At 41.2% G+C, this 17,443-nt stretch overlaps 1 protein-coding gene across 1 annotated transcript in view; it reads left to right on the plus strand.

Annotated features, from left to right (window-relative positions):
- Window positions 1-17,443, plus strand: part of DIP2 (disco-interacting protein 2) — a 635,079-nt gene that overhangs the window by 218,989 nt on the left and 398,647 nt on the right. Inside the window, 1 exon segment of the mRNA XM_075305884.1 lies at window positions 13,997-14,090. Within this exon segment, the coding sequence (XP_075161999.1) occupies window positions 13,997-14,090 (94 nt within the window).

The raw sequence follows: 17,443 nt of genomic DNA on the forward strand, positions 1-17,443 counted from the left end.
TGTTCGTGACGTAGAATCATGTATGGCTGATCTATACGACAGCAAAAACTTTGGTATATGATCGTCCCAGTCTCGTTGACCGTTATCTACCACCTTTCGAAGATGTTCTTCCAGGGTGCGATTAAACCTTTCTACCATGCCATCAGACTGTGGATGCAATGGCGTAGTCCTTGTTTTCTTGATACCAAGGGAGTCACACATCTCCTTGAATATGGCCGATTCAAAATTTCTTCCTTGGTCTGAGTGTATCTCGGTCGGCACACCGTAGCGACATATCCAGTTCTTGTCGACTACATCTACAATCGTCTTCGCCTCTTGGTTAGGAATGGCATAAACTTCTGGCTACTGCTGAAGTAGTCCATGACCACAAGGACATATCGATTTCCAGAATCACTTACTGGGAAAGGCCCTGCAACGTCCATTGCTATTCTTTCAAAAGGCGCTCCTGGCCTATACTCTTGCATAAGACCTCTACTTTTTCGTCTTGGCCCTTTCGCCTTTATGCACTTCTCACAATTTGCCACCCATTCAGCAATTGATTTCTGGCATCCAACCCAGTAGAATCGTTGCTTCACTTTCTCGGCTGTTTTGGTTATTCCTAAGTGACCTCCACTAGGTCCATTGTGGAATTCCGTCAAAACATCCTTTACCTTGGAATCTGGCACGATTATCAAGTTGCGGCTATTCTTGCCATCTTCACTTTCCCACTTACGTTGTAGGGTTCCGTTGACCAGACATAGACTGTCCCATTGAGTCCAGTATGATTTCATTAGTGGACTTTCGGCTGCGATGTCTTTCTTGCTAGGTTTCTTATCTTCCTCCTTTGCCGAAATATTTTTTCTCAAGATTGGGTCTTTGCGTTGTTCTGTTGGCTAGTCCGCTCCAGATTCGACGTGCAACAGCCGGATATCAACGATTTCTTCCTTATGTTCAGCTTTCGAGCAGTGTTTGCATTCGACATTACAAGTCGACGTGACAAGGCGTCCGCGTTGCCATGTTTGCCACCTTTCCTATGCTCGATACTGAAATCATAGCTTTGGAGTCTTTCGATCCACCGTGCCAGCTGAGCTTCCGGATTCTTGAATTGAAGCAACCATCGTAGAGCTGAATGGTCAGTTCTTAGCAAGAAATTCTGTCCATACAAGTATTTGTGGTAATGCTTTACGCTTTCTATGACAGCAAGCAGCTCTCTTCTTGTTACGCAATAGTTCTTCTAGGGCTTGGATAACGTTCGGCTAAAATATCCGATTACCTTTTCTTTATCGTCAATCTGTTGAGATAGCACACCACCAATTCCGTACGCACTAGCATCTGTATCCAAAACAAATTTTTCGCCAGGAATAGGATACGCCAGAACAGGAGTTGAACATAAAAGTTCTTTTAGATGATGGAATGACTCCTCCTGTTCCTTGTTCCACTGGAACTTCGTTAATTTATGGAGGCTTGCGGCGATGCTGGCGAAGTTTGGTACGAAACGCCTGTAGTATGTGCATAAGCCAAGGAAGCTGCACAACTCGTGGAGATTCCGTGGACATGGCCAATCTTTTACTGTCTTCATCGGTGGATATGCCCTCTGCTGTAACATGATGACCCAGGTACTTAACTTCTCGCTGGAAAAGCGAGCACTTCTTAGCGTTAAGTCGTAGACCAGCGGCTGACAGTTGCTGGATAACATCCTTCAAGTTCTTAAGGTGCTCGTCAAATGTCTTGCCCATAACTATGATATCGTCTAGGTATATCAAGCAGGACTTCCAATGCAACCCCTTTAGCACCCGCTCCATCAATCGCTCGAACGTAGCCGGAGCATTGCAGAGCCCGAATGGCATTACATTGAATTGCCAAAGACCGCCATTAACGCCAAAAGCTGTCTTTTCTTTGTCTTTCTCGACGATCTCTACTTGCCAATATCCACTCTGCAAATCAAGCGTGGAAAACCATGTTGTTCCGGCTAGTGTGTCCAACGTGTCATCAATGCGCGGAAGTGGATAACTGTCTTTCTTGGTGACATCATTTAACTTTCTGTAGTCCACGCAAAATCGGGTGCTTCCAACTTTCTTTTTGACTAGTACAACTGGTGAGCACCAAGGACTTGATGATGGCTCGATCACACCACTTTCCGCCATTTCTTTTACGAGCTTATGTACCTCATCTCGTTTTGCCAGTGGAACACTTCGTGGGGCCTGTTTTATTGGTCTTTGCTCTGTTGTATTTATTTCATGCTTCACAAATGATGTTCTTCCTTGATTTCTTTTGTCAAAAGCAAAGGCAGAGGCGTTTTTCGATAACAATTGCTTGGCCTTATTTTTCTCGGTCGGTGATAGATGACGTGTCCAAGCTTCGACATAACCTTCAAGATGTTTCTTCGCTGTGCCATGTGCCTTCGATGAGTTGCTTTCAAAATTGACTATTGCCTCGGCTGGTGTACATTTGCCAATGTCAGAAAATTTTCCAATATGCTCTTGATTGTCGGACAAGTTCAAAACACGACTGGTATTAGTCTCTCTCTATTCGCTGTTACCAGGGGATTTGCTATCAAGATGTTGTTGTTTTTGTTTTCTGCTGGTTCAACAACCCACAATTTGCCGACTTCACAATCTCCATTCATTGGCACCCATAATATCGCTTCAGAATGCGGTGGTATTAACTCTGGCTTGCTCGTAGTCAATTGTCTGATAGGGGTATTCTTGTCGTACCCCACATTAACCGGTATTTCGGTATTGGACCAGGTCATGACACGACGTTTCATATCCAGGTTTAGACCGAAGGCAATCATGAAATCCGCACCAATTATAACTTCATCTACTATATCGGCCACAATGAACTCACATTTAACGGATATGTTAGCAATAGTTAACTTCATGGCGACTTTCCCATATACTGTTGCGGGTTCCCCTGTGGCTGTGCGTAGTTTGACTCCAATCAATGGTGTAACTTTTTCTTTTACTATGTCTGATCTAATGATAGACTTCGACGCACCGGTATCCAACGTCAATGTACGCTTGTCGCCGTTAACAAACCCCGCGACAGTTAAATTGTTATTTTGCTGTTGTACTATTGCTATGGAGATTGTGGGGCCATCATATGTGGGAGCCAGCTCTTGCCCCGCTGAACTAGCTCGATTTAGTTTAAAGGTGACTCACTGGACTGTGGGTTCACCCACACATGGCTATTGTTTGATGGGGATAGCGATTTCGATCTCTAGCATTCCTACGGGACCCTGCAGAGTATAATATACAAAAGATTAAATAAAATATACATTAAATAAAATATTATTATAAATTCAAAAATATAGTAATCTGAGTGATTCATACGTGACCCTCCTCAGACATAAAATTAAAATAAATTAAATTGTAAAAGGATTTCTCCTTGGCCGCGTCGCGAAGCCAAGACTCAAAACAATAAATAAAAGACAGACAAAATTTAATAATAAAAAAAGAAAGAAAAATCTATAACAAAAAGTGAAGAAACAGAGAAAACATATTTTTAAATCGAAGTAAAATTTTGAAAAGGAAAGAAAGGAAAAGTTTAATATAAAAAAAAACTTTTTTTGAAAAATTGAATTTTGAAATTGAAAGTGAAAAAAAAGAATAATTTTTTTAGAAAGAAAAAATTTATAATTAAAAGTGAAAAAAACAAAGAAAACATATTTTTAAATCGAAGTGAATCTTGAAAAGGAAAGAAAGGAAAAGTTTAATAATAAAAAGCCTTTTTGAAGAAATTTGAAAAATTGAATTTTGAATTTGAAAGTGAAAAGAAAAATTTTTTTAAGAAAACATATACAAATTATTTTGGAGGACCTGTGCACAAGAGGTAAGTCCTAGATTTAGAGTTATATATAATGGAGGAACTGAAAAATACAGTTACGACTTTGACGGGAGCGATAAATAGATTTATGGAGCAGATTAGGTCGGTCGAGGGGAGACTGACAGCCATTGAGACGACCTTACACGGAAACGTGTTAGGTCAAGTTATGTCGCGGCTCGAAGAATTGGAAACGACACGGGAAAGTGTTGAAGCTCGCGTGAACAACGCTGTTAGGCCACTGCAACGCCCACGTAATGTGGACGATCTTAGGGATATATCTCGGTTGCCGAATAGTGTGAAAGAGTTGCGCACGTTTGATGGTAACCCTACGCAATACGTCTCATGGATTCATTCTGTAGAATCCATTCTGAAGGACTTTGAGATCGTTAGGGACGAACCGATTTACAGGGCGATTGTCCAAAGTATTCGTCAGAAGGTAATAGGTGCAGCCGACACAGCTCTGGTTGCTTATAATGTTTTTGATGGTAGCTGGGAGGATGCGAAAAGAGTCTATTCGCTCCATTATGCTGACAAAAGAGATATCCAGACACTGGAGCACCAGCTCAATCGTCTATCGCAGGGATCTTCGTCTCTAGGGGAATTTTATTCTACGGTCAATCACCAACTTTCACTGATTGTCAATAAGCTTAAAACGGAATCTTACAGCGAAGAAACAATTGAGGCTTTAGTTGAAACCTATCTTAACAGGGCGTTGGATATTTTTATCCGTGGCTTAAAACCGGATCTTTCTCGGATGATAATCATCCAAAGGCCGAAAACACTTCCTGAGGCATACTCCGCTTGCCTCGAACTTCAAAATCTCACTATGAGAAATGATATATTGCATACGAAGACAGGCACCTATAAGGGTGATTTGAAACCCATGGATACAATAAATCACCCGTCGCCTTCCAGACCATGGAAACCTATGGTGATGCGGCCTGAAATGAGATGGCGACAGGGCGTTCGTCCAGGAGGTGCTAACTACAACTCACCTCATGGCTATAGTACCGGTTCTAGACCTCCATTACCTCCACGATATCCGGCTATTAAAAACGAGCCAATGGATGTAGACAGGTCCATCCAATCGAGACATATAAACTATATAAACAACCCCAAAGGAGCTGTAAAACGAAGTGCTTCGGAAAAGTACGTTAATAACAAACAACCTCGCCTGTATCACATAGAAACCGAACCAGATGTGGCCGCTCCTGCTGAAGACTCGGTGGGAGAAATCTATATGGAACATCCAGATGGTGAAGTAAATTTTATGGAAGTCGCCGATCCAGCCTGCCTTACATAGAATACTCCCTAAAAACCAAAAAACATTACAATTTCTGATTGATACGGGCCTTGTTGTCATGGATTACTTCAGCAAGTGACCAGAAGTTTATGCCATTCCAAACCAAGAGGCGAAGACGATTGTAGACGTAGTCGACAAGAACTGGATATGTCGCTACGGTGTGCCGTCCGAGATACACTCAGACCAAGGAAGAAATTTTGAATCGGCCATATTCCAAGAGATGTGTGACTCCCTTGGTATCAAGAAAAACAAGGACTACGCCATTGCATCCGCAGTCTGATGGCATGGTAGAAAGGTTTAATCGCACTCTGGAAGAACATCTGCGAAAGGTGGTGGATAACGGCCAACGAGACTGGGACGATCATATACCAAAGTTTTTGCTGTCGTATAGATCAGCCATACATGATTCTACGTCACGAACACCGGCCAAGGTCCTATTCGGAACGGAATTGAAGTTGCCCGGAGATTTGATATTCGGCGCTACACCCAATGAGCTCGCCATGGAAGAATCCAGTAACGACATACCAAACACATTTGGTAAAGTTCATGAATCAGTGCGAAACAAAATAAAAATGGTCAGCAACAGGATGAAGGCGAGATATAATCGTGCAGCGAACACTGAGGGCTTTAAAGAAGGACAACTGGTTCTGCTATTCAACCCGCAACGAAAGAAAGGTTTATGTCCTAAACTACAAACGCAGTGGGAAGGCCCATATAAAGTCATCAAGAAGATCAATGATGTTGTATACCGCATTCAAAAGGACGACAGCCCAAGGTCAAAGATGAAAGTTGTTCACCTGGAACGTTTGGCTCCTTACGGAACGGGTTCTGTGCCTATTCGGGACGAACAGGCTTAAGCGGGAGGCAGTGTTACGAATTTGATATTTCTAGATTTAAGTTTATTTAAATTAGTTTCCGTTTATTTAAATTTCAAATTGTAACGATAACATTACGTCATAACTTGTTAGAGTCATTTCTTTATTTTCTAGTACTTTCATCTTTTGTGTTCTTAGTTTTCCAATCGTTCATTGTAAAAGTAACACCTTTTGTTTTACTGTTATAATTATCGGTAATATGACCATAATCCCTTATGCCTGCACGACATCTACTAGATGGTAGAATGCACTAGCCAAGATGAGAATAAGCCTAAAAGTATGTGTGCCATATCACCTGTACAATAACGCCCCATAGAAAGTTCTAGATAGCGAGACAATGAACATAAGTCTATAAATATGTGAGATGTCACCCGTACGACATCTACCAGGTAGTAGATTAATCTGGAAGGTTGTAGAACTGGGTTTTAATCATCGGGTAATTAAATACGCCTCAATATAAAAACGTAACAATCTATTTATTGAAAAGCAATATAATACATATTAATGATATATATTTAACTTAAGGGTAAATAATTTTCTGGAAAAGACAAGTGAAATGAAAAGCTAATCCAATCAAGGCAAATTAAGAGTCAAAAATGAATGGACAAAACTATAAGTAGATTTTCTAAATCATGAAATATTCAGGTATACTCGTACTTAATTTTGTTTGTTAAATTGAACATAATTGTGTTACATCATCAATAACCAGTGTATCCAACTTTATTTTGATAACATTTTGTACTCGCTTTGGCAAACTGCTTACAAGCTTCCGACTGGTTTCATCTGAGTTTTCATACCATGTTATCTGTTTAAGTTGTTGTTTATTTTTAAAAGCTTCATTCCCAGTTCTGTGTTCTTATGTTTTCTTCTTAAAAATGGGTATCATAACATGACGTAAACATTGGTATCATAACATGAAAGAAAACACGTTTGGGCTAAGGTCAACTTGACTTTAATAATTCAGAAAAATTCGTTAAATTTAATGAAATTCTCTTTAAATTGGTTGTCTTTTTGCATCTTAACTACAAAGCAAAAAATCGTTCAAATATAGGACATGTTTTTCAAAACTTTATTTTAAAGGAGTTTTTTACTTGAAACATAATTTCTACTGGACGTCGAGTCTTAATTTGGAAAATAAAGTTGTCGTTAACTGTTTTTTAAAGGACTTTGATAGCATATGAAGAAAAAAAGCTGAGAAAGCGAAAAATTAAAATTTGCTTCTTAGAAGCAAGTACACAAAATCCAAATTTAATACAGAATTTTGTCTTAAAAGTATCCTTACTTGTATTCTCCGCTTCTTTGGCTCGGAATCAATACCAATTTTTTTTAAAGTAAAGACAAAATCTTTGGAACCGGCATGCTTTTTTTTCAGTGCACTATGTTCCCGCTCCCATGCTTAGGTTAGGTTAGGAAGCGCATATGAAATTATTTTCCTTGGGAACACGAACGAACATTACGACTACTACCATTTCGGAATATATTTTCTTAGTTTCATCGCTGCACAAGATATTGCGCAATTTTCTCTCACCTACCGTTCCTGACCACCTATAATGTTTTCTGGTGGTATAAGCATAGTCTCATCTTACAAATTTTTTTCCGTAACGTAGGAACTTTTCTGGCTGTTCGGCCGGGTAATTTGGCATGCACTAATCACTGGCAAATAGATCGTGCAGATATCACATTGCCTATTTCAGCAGAAATTTGTCTGGATGATTTGAAAGGGTCTTTTTTTGGGAGAGTGACAAAAAGATTATCTCTTTTTCGAAGTGTCTTGCTTGGTTTTCCACGTGTTTTCGCAGAACTCTGTTTCTTTATGGCATTTTATACACAAAGTAACGATCTCTTAAAAGATTTGACGGTCGTTCAAAGAGATTTTCCCTCAATTCTTAGAGCTAAAACCAGTCTTTTCCACTACAATGATTTTTCGGTTCATCTAGTAACTAATTTTTATTAAATTTGCATTCATTTCATCGCCACTAAAAAGACAATTACAAACTTTTTGCAAAATTTAAACATTTTCATATAAAAACGCACAATGTACTTATTTTTTTGGCCAACCAAATAAAGCACTTCATCACAAAGAGAACACAGGGAACAAAAATAATGAAATTTTTGCGTTTTTTATTGAATCAGTGCTGCCAATATTGAACTTTAGTTACATGACGTAGAGCCACCGTGGTGCAATGGTTAGCATGCCCGCCTTGCATACACAAGGTCGTGGGTTCGATTCCTGCTACGACCGAACACCAAAAAGTTTTTCAGCGGTGGATTATCCCACCTCAGTAATGCTGGTGACATTTCTGAGGGTTTCAAAGCTTCTCTAAGTGGTTTCACTGGAATGTGGAACGCCGTTCGGACTCGGCTATAAAAAGGAGGTCCCTTGTCATTGAGCTTAACATGGAATCGGGCAGCACTCAGTGATAAGAGAGAAGTTCACCACTGTGGTATCACAATGGACTGAATAGTCTAAGTGAGCCTGATACATCGGGCTGCCACATAACCTAACCTAACCAGTTACATGACGTAATTAAAATAAAAAATATGTTCGAGTTAGTACAAAGAAGAAAAAATACCAACGTGTACTTACAGCCTGTTTCTGTATGTCGAACGAGCTCTATCGATCGACTGAAATGTATAGAAACAGCTGATTTTTGGTTATAAATTCAGCTGTCAATATCGATCGATTGAGCTCGTTCGACATACAGAAACAGGCTGTTATTATTTTGACCACATATGTACCAATAGTGCATTGGGAGAATGATCCTCTAGCTATTCCAGCAACAATTTTGTTGGAGCTTCCATCCATATTTGCTTTCCGCGCAATGCATATAAAGGAAAGCCAATCTCCTTTCCATCGCAATAAGGCTTTCAAAGTCTCCTGCAAAATATCTGCCAGTTTTCAAAATAATTGCGATATTAAATATATAACTTACCTGCTTCCATGTTTTAAAAATATTCACTTAAATCGCAATACTTCATTTTTACTATTTTTTACTATATTTTCGTTCCCGTAAATTTAATCAAATATTGAATTCTTAGAGGATTTTCAACATTTCGCAAACTTAGAGGAAACACGTCAGCTTTTACACAAAAGCCTTGTGTTTAGGCACGCTTCTATACGTGTTAATATAATTGAAATTTCGTCGAAAGTAAAACTCATATTAGAAATAAAGTTAGGCAAATACCTAACATTCAACCGTCGAACGGAACGGACGATTTTTTTAGTAGCGGATAAAATCATCGTAATAAGTACCTACTACGAATTTCAAGTGTGGTGGGATATTAGGCCACCATGCAGAGAAATTCAAAGTCATCCACTGGGTTGCAAACTTCAGGGCCCAGTGGACGGATATCGACTGGAGTTATAAATTTGGGTAATGACCAAGAGTTAGGCCCAATTAGTCGACCTGTAGACGGGTCGACAGGTGGCGACACTTTGACAAGTCGAACCTTTTCCAAGGTAACGGCATCAAAAGGAGGAAATGGGGGGAAATTGAGAATGCTTTGTCTGTCGTCTACTCACAGGTGCTGGAAAAGTTTCCCGGCCCAGATCCTCGACACCAAGAGGCTGGTTGGTATCAAGGACGATTTAAGCTAGTCGCATTTGAGGACCAGAGGTCTATAGAATGTTTTAAAGCTGCTCTGATAATAATTGGTGAAGTTTGGGAAGGAGCTGCTCTAGAGTTAGTCGAGAAGAAAGACATACCGGCTAGACCTAGATACCTGCAAACCCTCCTGACCCTGAATCTATTTTGGTATGAAGGTATATAAAAACGATCAGCTAAAGGATTCGGAAATCGACAAGCCTCTGTCTGAATCAGAAATAAGCGGATCCTCTTGCGAAGTCGAGGGAGACACCAAAGATGTAGACTTGGATAGTCACCGTACGCAAGAGGAAGTTTCTACAGCCTCAAAACTCACCAAACTTGAACCTATGGTTATTGCGAGAGTCACCGAGATCTTTTAAGAGGATATTCTTGATGACTCGATTGAAACGGCTGATGTGACGGTTGTTGAAAATCTCGATGGTCCTACGGATCCTCCAGATAAATCTTCACCATTGTAAGGCTGCATGTGCTGCCTTAAAAGTTCTCCTGATGAAAGGGGACAAAGATATAGTTCTTATTCAAGAACCATATGTTTATAGAAACCAAATATGTGAATTAATTACTCCGGGGTTCAAACTATTGCAGTATACTGGTAATGATGTAAATCGAGCCTGTTTAATTGCTAAAAACGAGCTCAACTTGTTTCTGCTTCCTTCAATGTGCAATACAGACACTGTCGTTGCCAGTTTAGAAAAAGCCAAATGCAAATATTGGGTATCTTCGGTCTACTTGGGACATGATAGGGAGATGCCTCCATGTGCCGTTAACACCTTAGTTGAGGAGGCATTGAAAACAAAGACAAAACTCATTATGGGATGCGATGCAAATGCACATCATAGTATATGGGGAAGTGGTGACATTAATACAAGAGGAGAGTCACTCCTAGAGTTTATTTTGTGTACTAATTTGGTAGTTTGCAATAAGGGAGATGCCCCAACCTTTGTTACTAAAAACAGGCAACAGGTTTTGGACGTCACCTTGGCCTCGCAAGAATTGAATGAAATGATATCTGATTGGCAGGTTTTAAGTGAACATAGCTTCTCAGATCATCGCTACATCAGTTTCAAATTTGATGTTCATACCACCAAGACCATATTTCCGTCAAATGTTAGGAAAGCTGACTGGAATAGGTAGGGAATCGTTCAATATGATGTTACCGGAAATACCAGAGACAAATATGAGCACTGTGCAGGTTATCTAACACGCAGTGGAGAGGATTACTAAGGCCTTCAACATTTCACTGAAAGCTGCATGCCCTAGAGGGAAGCCAAGGGGGAAAATCGACCACCATGGTGGTCTACGGAGTTAGGTAATATGAGGAAATCGTGCAGGAAGCTCTTTAACAAAGCAAAGTCCACCAGAGCTCCTGTGGATTGGGACGCTTACAAGAAGAATCTGAGATGATACAAGCGAGAACTGAGAAAGGCTCAGCATAACTCTTGGAATGATTACTGCAGCAGCATTGAGAATACGTCCGAGGCTTCCAGACTACGGAAGGTGCTAGCATCCATGAGCTCCGCTCCAGGTTTCATTAAAACATTGGTGGGCAATTGGACAACGTCCAGTGAGGAGACGCTGGAGGTACTATTGGACACACATTTTCCCGGAAATCAGACGTTTGAACCATGTATTGGCGGTGCACAGTGGCTCAGCGGTCGTTTCCTATCGAGGAAATTGTATCGGAATCTAGAATAAATAGCTTTGGATCATTCAAATCCCCCGGACCTGATGGAATTACTCCGGCAGAGTTACAAGCGGTGGCTGACAGAATTATCCCCTGGTTGTCGGCGATATATATAGGATGTATCAACTTAGCATATATTCCAGGAAAACGGAGGGAATCAAAAGTCGTTTTCATACCTAAAGCGGGAAAAGCCTCTCACTCGAATCCGAAGGATTTCCGACCAATCAGATTCCGACCAATCTTAGAACTAGCGTCGATTCAAGTTTGCTCTTGAAACGACAACATGCATACTTGAAGGGCAGCTCTACTGAGATCGCATTACATGAACTAGTCAGCTTTATTGAAAGCTTACTATCGGTCAAAGAATACACAATCGTGGCGTTTCCAGACATCGAAGGAGCGTTCAATAACGTCCATCCGAGCTCGATATTAAATGGACTGACAACTTTGAATGTTGATCCAGGTATACTTAGGCTGTTAGACGAACTTCTAAGGAAGAGACGCATTTCAGCCACACTAGGTCAAGCAAACATACAAAGGTATGTGAACAGAGGCACTCCTCAAGGAGGAGTTCTATCACCTCTTCTTTGGAATGTTGCTATAAACGACCTTCTGGTTTCCCTAGAAAAAGAAAGGATACAAGTGGTGGCATACGCAGATAATGTGGCGCCAGCAGTCAGGGGAAAATTTCCATCAACAGTTGGAGATATTATATAGAGAGCCCTCCGGATGACTGAGAAATTGGCGAAAGATAATGGTCTTGGAGTAAATCCTGCAAAGACAGAACTAGTCATGTACTGCAAAGATCGCAAAACTCCCACGGTTACGCCCATTTCCTTAGGGGGTATGGAAATTCCCTTTAGTGAGTGTGCAAAATACCTTGGCGTTATTTTGGACAGGAAGCTGAACTTTGAGCTTAATATTGAAGAAAGGGCGAGGAAAGCAACGGTAGCTTTATACTCGTGCAAAAAGGCAATAGTGGAAAAGTGGGGACTAAAACCAAAAATTGTGCATTGGCTATACACGGCAGTGGTTAGACCTATAATGCTATATGGTGTTGTAGTCTGGTGGCCGGCACTTCACCAGCCAACAAGTTTAGACAAAGTTCAGCGTATGGCGTGCTTGTGTATCTCAGGTGCATTCAGCAAGACAGAAACAAACTCCCTTAATGTCATACTGCATCTATTGCCTTTAGACATTTTGGCCAAACAGTCAGCTGCAACAACGGCTGTGCGGTTGCGCGAGCTATCGCTGTGGTCGGAAAAAAGTTACGGTCACAGTTCGGTCCTCAAAATAATGCCAGATGTGCCTAACGTGGATTACACTTTGGCGAGACCACTTTTTGACAAAAAGTTTGGGACTCTAATTCCCAATAGTGAGGCGTGGTGTACACGGACCCCGGGGAATAAAAGATATATAGATTTCTACACTGATGGCTCCAAATTGGATGGCCAAGTGGGTTTCGGAGTATATTCTAAAGATCTCGAACTTCAAATAGCGAAAAGATTACCTAATCACTGTAGTGTTTTTCAGGCTGAAATATTAGCAATAAGAGAAGTGGTGAATTGGCTGAGAAGTAATGCTCCAAGCAATATTGGCATTACTATATACTCAGATAGTCAACCTGCAATAAAATCCTTGGACTCTGTGTTCCTCAACTCGAAAACGGCCATCGACTGTCGCAAATTTCTCAATGAGATGGCTGAGCAGCACAATATTCACCTAATATGGGTGCCTGGCCATAGGAACATACCGGGGAACTGCGAAGCAGATGAGCTAGGAAGGCTAGGAAGTACCTTACATATTCCAGGGGAATTAGAATCTGTTGGTATGCCTCTGGCTACATGCAAGCTCTTACTGCGTGAGAAGGCTGTCATGATGGCAAATTTTCGATGGGAGTATTGTAAGGGTTGTAACGACACCATGCAAATATGGCCCCAAACTTAAACCGCACACTAGATATGCTAGTGTTCTCGAGACGCCAGATATCACTCCTGATATCTGCTATAACGGGTCGCTGCCTGATAGGGGATTTTGCAAAAACTATTGGTGCGAAGTATAATGACTATTGTATGAGCTGTCATGATGCGGAGAAAAAGGAATCAATAAAACACCTCTTGTGGGAGTGTCCTGCATTTTGTGTAAGGCGTAAGCAAATTTTAGGGGCATATAGCTTCAGATTACTGGCGGACCTGGAAAACGTTTACTTAAGCAGTCTGCTAATGTTTGTGGAACAATCTGGTTGGTTCAACAGAAGAAAATAATCGAGAAGGTTCAGCGGTTAAAACTAGAAGTGCCCATATGTAATAGGTACTTTTAGTTAATGTGGTATCACAATGGACTGAATAGTCTAAGTGAGCCTGAATCTTAATCGGGCTGCCACTTTAACCTAACCTTAACCTAACCTAGGCAAATGCCTTTATGACGACTTCACACCCGCTTCCCTCAAACATTCTCTTTTCAGCAGCTGTGAAACTGTGAAAATTTTCCCATTTTCCCATAAATGCATGAGGGCAACTTCTGCAGGCAACAAAATATGTTACAACAAAGTCATCAGAAAAGATTGTGGCGATAAGTAGCTGGATACCTTTAAGTACATAGATTTGTAGAAAACATACAAAACTATTCTATTTCACCTATTTTATTCGACAGACAGGAGTTTTATATTGTTTCGAAAATAAGAACATGGGTGTTAAATTGGTTTATTTTCTTATATTTTCAGCCATTGGCGGATGCAACATGTGACGAGTCGCCAATATCATCGTTTAAAAAAGGAAATTGTGATTACTTCGACGATATAGATACACCCAAAACATGTAAGTATTTCCAATTTTAATATAGACCGATCTCCCGATTTTACTTCTTAGGCTTCTAGAAACTGTTTTTTCTATCCGATGTGGCTGAAAATTGAAATCGATTTTACTTCTTGGAGTTGTAGAGATCATATTTTCTATCCGATTTCCTGAAATTGCAAATCTAGAGGTATTTTAGGACCACAAATAGGTGTTCCGCAAATGGTGCCTATCGGTCCGATATCCCGATTCTACTTCTTCGGCTTCTAGAAATCGTATTTTTTATCCGATGTGCCTTAAACTTGAAATCTAGAGGTATTTTAGAACCACAAATAGGTGTGCCAAACATGATGGCTATCGGTTCATGTGTTGGTATAGCCCACATATATACCGATGCAGAGAAATTCAAAGACATCCACTGGGTTGCTAACTTCAGGGCCCAGTGGACGGGTATCGACTGGAGTTATAAATTTGGGCAATGACCAAGAGTTAGGCCCAATTAGTCGACCTGTAGACGGGTCGACAGGTGGCGACAATTTGACAAGTCGGACCTTTTCCAAGGTAACGGCATCAAAAGGAGGTAATCCCTCACGAAAGAGATTCAAAGAACGCAGAAATGCTTTGTTTATCCTAAAGAAATTAGGATCAGTCGACCCAAGCACGTTGTCGGCTAAACAAAGCGATTCCTTAAAATGGGCTCAAGGAATTCTTGAGGCTGGAAAAAGGGAACGATCACCGGATGAGCTGCCATCCTCCAAAAGGGATCAACGATCGTTTGCCTCAGTTGCTAAAGACAGCCTTGTGATGGCTATCATAAATAAAGGAGCATTGGAAGGTATGGTTCCAAAGCAAAAATGGGGGGAAATTGAGAATGCTTTGTCTGGCGTCTACTCACAGGTGCTGGAAAAGTTTCCCGGCCCAGATCCTCGACACCAAGAGGCTGGTTGGTATCAAGGACGATTTAAGCTAGTCGCATTTGAGGACCAGAGGTCTATAGAATGTTTTAAAGCTGCTCTGATACTAATTGGTGAAGTTTGGGAAGGAGCTGCTCTAGAGTTAGTCGAGAAGAAAGACATACCGGCTAGACCAAGAGCACATGCGTGGATACCTGCAAACCCTCCTGACCCTGAATCTATTTTAAACAGACTGAAACAATGCAATCCAGATCTTCCAACAGCTGATTGGAAGGTTGGCCGTTTGGATGAAGTGGATGGGCCACGACGGCATGCAGTGTTTATATTGAACACTCAGTCTTTGCCACATCTAGCAAAGTCTCAGGGCCGTGTATGTTATGGCTTTCATTATATCCAAATGAAGGTGTATAAAAACGATCAGCTAAAGGATTCAGAAATGGACAAGCCTCTGTCTGAATCAGAAGTAAGCGGATCCTCTTGCGAAGTCGAGGAGGATACCAAGACATTTGAAGACATGGATAGATACCGTATGCGTGAGGAGGCTTCTACTGCCTCAGAACTCACCAAAGTTGAACCTATGGTTATTGCGAGAGTCACCGATATCTCTGAAGAGGACATTCTTGATGACTCGATTGAAGCGGCTGATGTGACGGTTGTTGAAAATCTCGATGGTCCTACGGATCCTCCAGATAAATCTTCATCATTGTAAGGCTGCATGTGCTGCCTTAAAAGTTCTACTGATGAAAGGGGACATAGATATAGTTCTTATTCAAGAACCATATGTTTATAAAAACAAAATATGTGAATTAAGTACTCCGGGGTTCAAACTATTGCAGTATACTGGTAATGATGTAAATCGAGCCTGTATAATTGCTAAAAACGAGCTCAACTTGTTTCTGCTTCCTTCAATGTGCAATACAGACACTGTCGTTGCAAGTTTAGAAATAGCCAAATGCAAATATTGGGTATCTTCGGTCTACATGGGACATGACAGGGAGATGCCTCCATATGCCGTTAGGACCTTAGTGGAGGAGTCACTGAAAACAAAGACGAAACTCATTATGGGATGCGATGCGAATGCACATCATAGTATATGGGGAAGTAGTGACACTAATGCAAGGGGAGAGTCGCTAATAAAGTTTATTTTGCGTACTAATCTGGTAGTTTGCAACAAGGGAGATGCCCCAACCTTTGTCACTAAAAACAGGCAAGAGGTTTTGGACATCACCTTGGCCTCGCAAGAACTGAATGAAATGATATCTGAGTGGCATGTTTTAAGTGAACACAGCTTCTCAGATCATCGCTACATCAGTTTCAAATTTGATGTTCATACCACCAAGACCATATTTCCGCCAAATGTTAGGAAAGCTGACTGGAATAGGTATAGGGAATCGTTCAATATGATGATACCGGAAATAACAGAGACAAATATGAGAAATGTGCAAGATATCGAACACGCAGTGGAGCGGATTACTAAGGCCTTCAACATCTCACTGAAAGCTGCATGCCCTAGAGGAAAGCCAAGGGGGAAACATAGACCACCATGGTGGTCTACGGAATTAAGTAATATGAGGAAATCCTGCAGGAAGCTCTTTAACAAGGCAAAGTCCACCAGAGCCCCTGAGGACTGGGACGCTTACAAGAAGAATCTGAGAGGATACAAGCGAGAACTGAGAAAGGCTCAGCATAACTCTTGGAATGCTTACTGCAGCAGTATTGAGAATACGTCCGAGGCTTCCAGACTACGGAAGGTTCTAGCATCCACCAACTCCGCTCCAGGTTTCATTAAAACATCGGAGGGCAATTGGACAACGTCCAGTGAGGAGACGCTGGAGGTACTATTGGACACACATTTTCCTGGAAATCGGACGGTTGAACCATGTACTGGCGGTGCCACAGTTGCTCAGCGGTCGTTTCCTGTCGAGGAAATTGTATCGGAAACTAGAATAAGATGGGCGTTAAATAGCTTTGGACCATTCCCCTGGACCTGATGGAATTACTCCGGCGGAGTTACAAGCTGTAACTGACAAAATTATCCCCTGGTTGTCGGTGATATATAAAGGATGTATCAACTAATCATATATCCCAGGAAAGTGGAGGGAAACAAAAGTCGTTTTCATACCTAAAGCAGGAAAAGCCTCTCACTCGAGGGCGAAGGATTTCCGACCAATCAGCTTATCCTCATTCCTACTTAATACTCTGGAGAGGATGATAGATATTTATCTTAGAACTAGCATCGATTCAAGTTTGTTCTCGAAACGACAGCATGCATACTCGAAGGGCAGGTCTACTGAGACCGCACTACATGAACTAGTTAGCTTTATTGAAAGCTCACTATCTGTCAAAGAATACACAATCGTGGCGTTTCTAGACATCGAAGGGGCGTTCAATAATGTCCATCCGAGCTCGATATTAAATGGACTGACAACTCTGAATGTTGATCCATGTATACTCAGGCTGTTA

Source organism: Haematobia irritans, chromosome 4 (genome assembly GCF_050003625.1).
Source record: "Haematobia irritans isolate KBUSLIRL chromosome 4, ASM5000362v1, whole genome shotgun sequence".
In the NCBI taxonomy this organism is placed as follows: Eukaryota; Metazoa; Arthropoda; class Insecta; order Diptera; family Muscidae; genus Haematobia; species Haematobia irritans.